This window comes from Elaeis guineensis, chromosome 5 (genome assembly GCF_000442705.2).
Source record: "Elaeis guineensis isolate ETL-2024a chromosome 5, EG11, whole genome shotgun sequence".
NCBI classification, from domain to species: domain Eukaryota; kingdom Viridiplantae; phylum Streptophyta; class Magnoliopsida; order Arecales; family Arecaceae; genus Elaeis; species Elaeis guineensis.
In genome coordinates this window covers 91,140,318-91,148,311 of record NC_025997.2, presented here as the reverse complement: position 1 = coordinate 91,148,311, position 7,994 = coordinate 91,140,318, and the positions used below count along the sequence as shown (strand labels likewise).

Here is a 7,994-nt window from a genome sequence, read left to right as displayed (position 1 = left end):
ATTGAAGATCTTGTCTCAATTCTTTTGAACGATGGGGATGAAGAGCACGTGGTGAAGATCGGCTCCCGCCTGGGAGAAGAGGTACGGACACAGCTCATTAATTTTCTACAAAAGAATGCAGATGCTTTCACTTGGGTTCCGACGGACATATCGAGGATTGATGCAGAAGTCATGGAACACCGTCTAGCTGTTGATCCCAAACATCGGTCGATGAAGGAAAAAATCTGAGGTCATGCACCAGAAAGGCAGAAGACAATAGCTGAGGAAGTTGATAAACTCCTGAAAGCCAGGTTCATTAGAGAAGTTAACTATCCGAATTGGATCTCCAATGTGGTTCTCGTCAAGAAGGTGAACAGCAAGTGGAGGATGTGTATAGACTTCAAAAAGCTGAACAAAGCCTTCCCGAAGGACAATTACCCTCTGCCTAGAATTGACCAATTAGTGGATGCAACCTCGGGCCACGAGCTTCTCACTTTCATGGATGCATTCTCTGGCTACAATCAAATCAGGATGGCACCAGAGGACGAAGAAAAGACTACTTTTATCACTGATCGTGGTCTTTATTATTACAGGGTCATGCCTTTTGGCCTCAAAAATGCAGGGACGATCTATCAACGGCTGGTGAACAAGATCTTCAAAGAGCAGATCGGCCACAATATGGAGGTCCATATGGACGACATGCTCGTAAAAAGTAAATCCTCAATGAACCATGTTGCCGACCTTGAGAAGACCTTCAGCGCCCTCCGAAAATACAAGATGAAGCTGAACCCAACCAAGTGCACTTTTGGAGTAACCTCAGAAAAATTCTTGGGCTTTATGGTATCGGGGTGCAGGATCGAAGCAAATCCGAAAAAGATTCATGCCATCCAGGAAATGACCGTCTCGAAGTCAATAAAGGAAGTTCAGCGTCTTACTAGGAGAGTAGCAGCTTTGAATCGCTTCATCTCAAGGTCGGCCGAATGGTGCCTACCTTTCTTTCAGACTCTCAAGTAGCCAAAGAACTTTTGTTGGACCAATAAATACCAGCGAGCATTTGAAGAATTGAAAAACTAGCTCAGCTCACCTCCGCTATTGGCAAAGCCCGAATCTGGAAAGGAGTTGTTCCTGTACCTTGCAGTCTCTCCTGTGGCTCTCGCAGCAGTTCTGGTTAAGGAAGAAGCAAAAATTCAACGGCCGATCTACTACATAAGTCGAGTATTGAGAGACGTCGAAACCAGGTACACTCAGTTAGAGAAACTAACTTACGCCCTGTTGATTGCAGCCCGAAGGCTCCGACCTTACTTTCAAGGGCACACCATAACACTGCTCACCGACCAGCCGATTAAGGCAGTTCTGCATCGAGCGGATGCTTCCGAAAGGTTAGCGAAATAGGCGGTCGAGCTCACAAAATTCAACATCAACTATCGACCTCGACCGACGATAAAAACCCAGATATTAGCAGACTTCATAGTGGAATGCACTATCTCGGAAGAAGTCGAACTTGAACAAGATAAAGCTGACAACCCAGGGCTCGAGCCGAACTCCCCTGAGGAAAGAATAGATCTCCCTGATGGTTTTTAGGCCCTCTATGTGGATGGTTCCTCCAACATGTCAGGCACGAGAGTGGGCCTGATCTTGGTCAATCCAGAAGGAATTATCGCAGAGTACGCGCTGCACTTCGAATTCTTTGTGACAAATAACAGAGCAGAATATGAAGCTCTGATTGCAGGACTGAAGATCGCCAAAGAATTAGAAGTAGATCGGCTCCAAGTCTACAGTGACTCCCAATTGGTGGTGGGATAAATCAGCGAAAATTATGAAGCTCGGAAGGATAGTATGGCCAAGTATCTCGAAAAGGTAAAAGAGATCATCCCTGCCTTTGGCAGCTTTGATATCAAGCAGATTCCAAGAGCAGAAAATACCAGGACCGATCTTCTCTCCAAGTTGGCTACACTGGCTCCGGCTGAACTACCCAAGGAAGTCCTCTTCGAAGTTTTGAAATATCCAAGTACAGAAGAACCGTAGCTTGTAATGGAGATCAGCCATGAACCTAGCTGGATTGACCCACCAGTTGCATACCTCAAAGACGGGGTTCTTCCTCATGATGCAAAAGAAGCTCGGAAGCTTAGAAACCAGACCTCCCGATATATTTTTTTATGAGAGCAAGCTGTACAAGAGGTCGTACTCTTTGCCCCTCCTGAAATATCTTCGGCCTTCTGAAGCCGACTTTGCCTTGTGGGAGGTACATGAAGGAGTCTGCGGAAGTCATCTGGGGGCCAGATCTTTATCCCACAAACTACTCTGACAAGGTTATTACTGGCCTACAATATACCATAACTCTATTGAATATGTCAGAAAGTGTGATCGGTGTCAGAGATATGCGAATATCCAAAGACAGCCTGCCTCCAAACTTACACCCTTGAGTGCCCTATGGCCGTTTGCACAATGGGGGATGGATATTCTTGGACCTTTTTCCATGATGTTCGGGTAGCGGAAGTTCCTCCTGGTGGCAATTGACTACTTCACCAAGTGGGTCGAAGCCGAACCTTTAGCAAAAATCACAGAAGCTAAAGTGCAGGACTTCGTCTGAAAGTCAATCGTTTGTAGGTTCGGCTTATCCAGAACTCTCAATACTGATAATGGACGATAATTTGCTGGAGCAAGGTTTGCTGAATTTTGTGAGGACTTAAACATCTCCCATAACTTCAGTCAATAGCCCATCCGTAGGCAAACGGCGAAGTCGAAGTGACCAACAGGACTCTGTTGCAAGGAATCAAGGTGAGACTTGAAAAAATAAAGAAAACTTGGGCAGACGAGCTTTATCATGTGTTATGGGCATATCGAACTACCCAAAGACTACCCATGGGGGAGACCCCCTTTGCCTTAGCCTTTAGAATAGAAGTTGTTATCCCGATTGAACTCAAGCTTCCGTCGGCGCGAGTCGTGGTATTCGACGAGCAGCACAACTCACAGGATCTCAAGGCCAACCTTGACTTATTAGAAGAAAAGTGAGAGACCGCTCAAGTTCGAATGATAGCCTACAAGCAGAAAGTAGCCCGCTACTACAACTCCCGAGTCAAGAGTAAAGCCTTTAGAGTGGGGGACTTAGTACTTCGACGAGCCACTGTTTCACAACCTCAGAACTAAGGAAAACTTGCTCCAAACTAGGAAGGCCCATATGAGGTCAGGGAGGTAGTCCGGTCCGAAACATACTATCTAAAAGAGCTCGAAGGAGTGGACTTTTCTTGACCATGGAATTCAGAAAATTTACGAATGTATTATCGATAACTTTGCCTTAAGTAAAAGTTTCATATTTACATATCTTTTCTTTTGGCATGAGCTTATAATGACAGAGAATAGCTCCTTCAGACAATCGAAATTAAGCGTGTCAGGAACAAGAGGAGAACCTCGTCCCGACACAAACGAATGCCTGGTTATTAAGAGACCGGATGGAGAGAGGGGCCCTCGCAATGGCCTTTATGCACCCCCACAGCCATGTTAGGAGCAGGAGAAGAACCTCGTCCTAACATGAGCAAAGTCGAAGATCCGATTATTAAGAGATCGGATGGGGGAGAGGCCCTCGCAACGGCCCTTATACACCCCCACAGCCATGTTAGAAACAGGAGAAGAACCTCATCCTAACATGAGCAAAGTCGAAGACCCGATTATTAAGGGGGAGAGGCCTTCGCAACGGTCCTTATGCGCCCCCACAGCCATGTTAGAAATAGGAGGAGAACTTCATCCTAACATGAGCAAAATCGAAGACCCGGTTATTAAGAGACTGGATAGGGTGAGAGGCCCTCGCAACGGCCCTTATACGCCACCACAACCATGTTAGGAACAGGAGAAGAACATCGTCCTAACATGAGCAAAGTCGAAGACCTGATTATTAAGAGACCGGATGGGGGAGAGGCCCTCGCAATGGCCCTTATGCGCCCCCACAGCCATGTTAGAAACAGGAGGAGAACCTCGTCCTAACATGAGCAAAGTCGAAGATCTGGTTATTAAGAGACCAGATGGAGGGAGAGGCCCTTGCAACGGCCTTTATGTGCCCCCACAGTCCTATTAGGAATAGGAGAAAAACTTCATCCTAACATGAGCTGAAATTGACTGTATCGAAAACAGGAGGAGAACCTCATCCTGACACAAATGAAGACCTGATCGTTTAAGACCGGATGAGGAAAAAAGCCTTCTCAACGGCTCCTCTACATCCCTACAATCTCATTAGGAGCAGAGGGAAAACCCTCGCCCAAACATTAAAAAAAAGGGGGAGAGAAAAAGAGAAAGCGACGAGCTACACCAGAGATAAGAAAAAAATAAACTACATCTAAGACACAAGGGACCTCATCTCAATAAGGAAGAAAATTCTTGTCAAAAATCCTCAGTCTCTAAGGGGGAACCCAACACTAGCAGGAGAAAATAGACTTCCTCAAAGTAACGAGAAGTTCGGATCCCAAGCTCGAATACCGAGAGAAAGCGTCAAATTCGAATGGCCTCGAAAAGACCTTCGATCATGAACAAAAAGGACGAATCAACACGACAATGATCAGGAACCTTCAAACAACGTCAACATTGAATAAGACAAAAGACAAGAGAAGCTCGGTAAATGACAACTCAGAGCAAGAATAGACAAGCAGCACCTCCTGATACATTTGGTGAAACTATCGGCTTTCGCCCTTCGATTTTCGAAGCCTCTTCCTCAGAACTTCGAACTCCGCTTCTGTATCTTTGATCGCCTGCTGCTCATAGGTCAGCTGAATTTTCAAATTAAGGGGAGCAACTTCGGCTGTAAAATTTTTTTTGTACTTCCTTCATTCGAAACCCAAACTCGAAAGTAGGGGGACTAGTGTTGAGTATAAAATAACCCCAACCGAAGTTCGTAAGAGGCCAACCCTCCCAGGATTCTTCCGGCTTCCGACCTTGTGCGGCATCTTTCTGAACTCCTTCGACCGTCCGAGCTTCTACAGTACCATCCGAATTCCTCCAGCAGTCGGCCTTCCACAGTGTCCTCCAGATTTCTCCAACGAACGAACTCCTATCGTACCCTCTGGATTTCTCCAATAATGAGCTCCTTCAGTCATCTATCGGACTGCTCCAAATACTCTCTGGGCTTCACTATCAGTCGATTTTCTACAGAGATCGATTATTCTCCGAATCTCTTCCAGACTTCCTCTCGTCACGATCGACTTTACTCCGAGCTTCTTCCGAACTTCGTCAATGTCCGAGCTTCTCCAGCAGCAGGACTTCTATAGTAACCAGACTCCATCCAAATTTCTACAGTGATCGACTGCCTTCCGAATTTCATCCGAGCTTCTACAGTAAGCGAATTCCATCCGAACTTCTATTGCAAATGGACTTCAGCCGAGCTTCTATAATAAGCAGTCTCCATCCGGGCTTCCACGGCAACCAATCTCCATCCGAGCTTCTACAGTAAGCGGCCTTTTTTCGAACTTCTGCAAGAATCGGACTCCGTCCGAACTTCTACAGTGGATGGATTTTAGATGAACTTCTACAACTAACAGAGCTCCAGCAACCGAATTTCTACAGTGACCGACTATCTTCGGTGTCTTCCGTACCTCTCCAGCCATCAACCTTCAACGGTGCCAACCGGACTTCAACAGTGCCAACCAGACCCCTCCAACGGACAAATTCCTTTCGGACCCCTCCAACGGTCGATCTTCCATAGTGTCCTCCAGACTCCTCCAGCGGACGAACTTCCACAACGTCTTTCGGACTCTTCTATCGGTCAACCTTCTATAGCGCCTTCTGAATTCCACTATCGGTCGACTTCTGCTGGATTACTCATGCAACCAGACCTCTCCAGTGGACAGTCTTCAGACAAGCTTCTACATCAGACAAATTTCAGACGGACTTCTCTAGCAATCAGACTTCAGTCGGATTTTTCCAACAGAAAGTTTTCGTCCGAACTTCTACAGCAGATGACTTTCGTCTGCAGCATCAACGCCTAAGGCACCCAACAATAGTTAACCCGTCAACAACTTCGAAAACATCCGAGCTTCTCTTAGATTGCTGAGACAGAGAGCTATTCCGCTCCACCAGACGTCCCAACCGAGCTTCAACCGTCTGGCCTGAACTTTCCGGCAAGTCGCGATAACGGACATCACTCCACTTTTTGTAACAAACTCCACGTGGCCCTACCACTCTCCGGTAAGTCGCGACAATGGATACCACTACTCTCCGTAACAAACTCCACGTGGTCCCGAACGGCCCATTATCAGGCAGTTACGGACGTTGCTGTCAATCGGTTACGCTCTCCCATCTATAAAAGAGATCCCCCAGATATGTTCTCCTCTAAGCTCTAAGCACTATCTCTAAAATCTGCTAAAATTTCATTCAAGTGCTCAATTTTTGTTGAAGCAGAGTACTGATTTGAGCGTCGGAGGGTCTTGCCGGAGCACTCCCAACTCTGGTTTAGACTTTCTTTGTAGGTCTCGGCAGCGGTCGTGATCCCCTCGACTCTAGTTTCTTCGACATCGATGGAATTCTGCACCAATAATGATCTAAATTTATTTAGTCTAAATCTACATTTGTTTATGATAGATCGAATACAGGTTAAATTGATGGATTAGATTATATTTTGCCAGTTCTGCTCGTTGCCAAAGTCTTTGTGAAACTTGTTTCCCTTTAGAAGAAACGGCCCAGCGGTCTTTCTCTCCGCGTCAAAACTCGTTTCCCAGCTCGCCGCGCTCGCGCGTTTAACTCAGACCAACCCTAGGAGGTACGAAGTCAACAACCGCCAAAACTAACGAGTGGAACGTGAAGGGTATTTTCGTCATGTAGGTATAAGTTCAGCGGCGTTTTGGTAGAAATACCCGAAACTCCCCCACCTGACTACCTGAGTGGCGGCCTTATTTTACAAGCAGCGACGACCCCCACCTACTCCGGACCAGATTAACTAACCTGATCCATAACACGTGTCATAGTCTTCGTCAACTTCTCTCTTCCCCTCCTCACAAGATCTAGATAATTAGTCTTCTTCACAGAGGAGATTACCACTGAACGAAATAACGGAGATACATCCACCAATGCGCCGCACCAAAACAAAAACTTTTGCTTTGGAAGCTGACGTACAAACCCCTTCTCGGACTAGAGTTCCTTTGGGAGTCAAAAAATTGAGTTCCTTCACAGTTTACGATTTCCTTTTAAAAGTTTAATTTTCGCCGGGGAGGAAATCGGATCCTATCTCAGGACTACAGAAGGCTTTTACTTTTTCTTCTCTTTGCTACCTGGTTTAGTGTTTTCTTCTCTGCTGCTGGAGCGAATGCGACCCCTCGGATCGCTCGCAAAGCCCTCGGATTTCCAAGTTTTTGCGGCTTCGAATCTCCGGCAGAGGTTATCTCCTTCTCCAATTTTATCCTTCTTCTATCTCTCTAGCTTTGTTTAATCCTACTCTCATACTTGCTTTTTTTTTTAAAGGAATTTAGGGTTTCCCGGAGCGATTTTGTTCACTAATGAGATTTGTTTTCGATGGATTATAATTTTTTTTTTCACTCTTTCTTTTTGTTCTTTAGTGGAGTTTGGACCCTTTTAGCCTTCGGTTTGACGGATTCCATTAATCTTTTTTTTTTCTTTTTTTATTAAATTTGTTAATGTGATTATAGTTTAGCAGTTGATGACTTCTTTCTAAAGTTTTGTTTGTTTGTTGTTGGCGGTAGAGAGTTGTGTCTGTGATTGATTTGGTGAGTTTTCTGCAGTTTTTATCTGAAATCGGTGCTGATTAGCAGCAACAAAAAATGGATATTTTTGGGAAAGAAAATTCATCATTCGGCCACTGCTGTAGGGCTATTTTGGGAAGTAGGGGAAGCCCACAGAGCTAATGAATCGATTTGGTTCCTTTGTAATACAAAAATGTTGCGATCCTTGGATCTATTAGCTTACTTCTGACTCCCTTGCAAATAATTTTAGATGGTGATGGTGAAATTTGAATAGAGAATTGTGACAGCTCTTATGTTCTTTTCAGAAATGGCAAATTCGTACCAAATTTATAATAATTG

At 45.3% G+C, this 7,994-nt stretch overlaps 1 protein-coding gene across 5 annotated transcripts in view; it reads left to right on the top strand.

The window, feature by feature from the left end:
* Positions 1-7,028: 7,028 nt before the first annotated feature.
* LOC105035138 (calcium/calmodulin-regulated receptor-like kinase 1) overlaps positions 7,029-7,994 on the top strand; it is a 53,162-nt gene continuing 52,196 nt past the window's right edge. For 2 of the 5 annotated variants that reach the window (XM_073258001.1, XM_019847245.3), the window contains exon 1: positions 7,029-7,332. Coding sequence is in view for 1 of the 5 variants with exons in the window: in XM_019847246.3 (XP_019702805.1) it covers positions 7,262-7,332 (71 nt within the window). In the remaining 4 variants the exon portion in view is untranslated. The remainder of the gene's footprint in view (positions 7,333-7,994) is intronic. The other 3 variants (XM_029261855.2, XM_010910573.4, XM_019847246.3) reach the window with 2 other exon arrangements.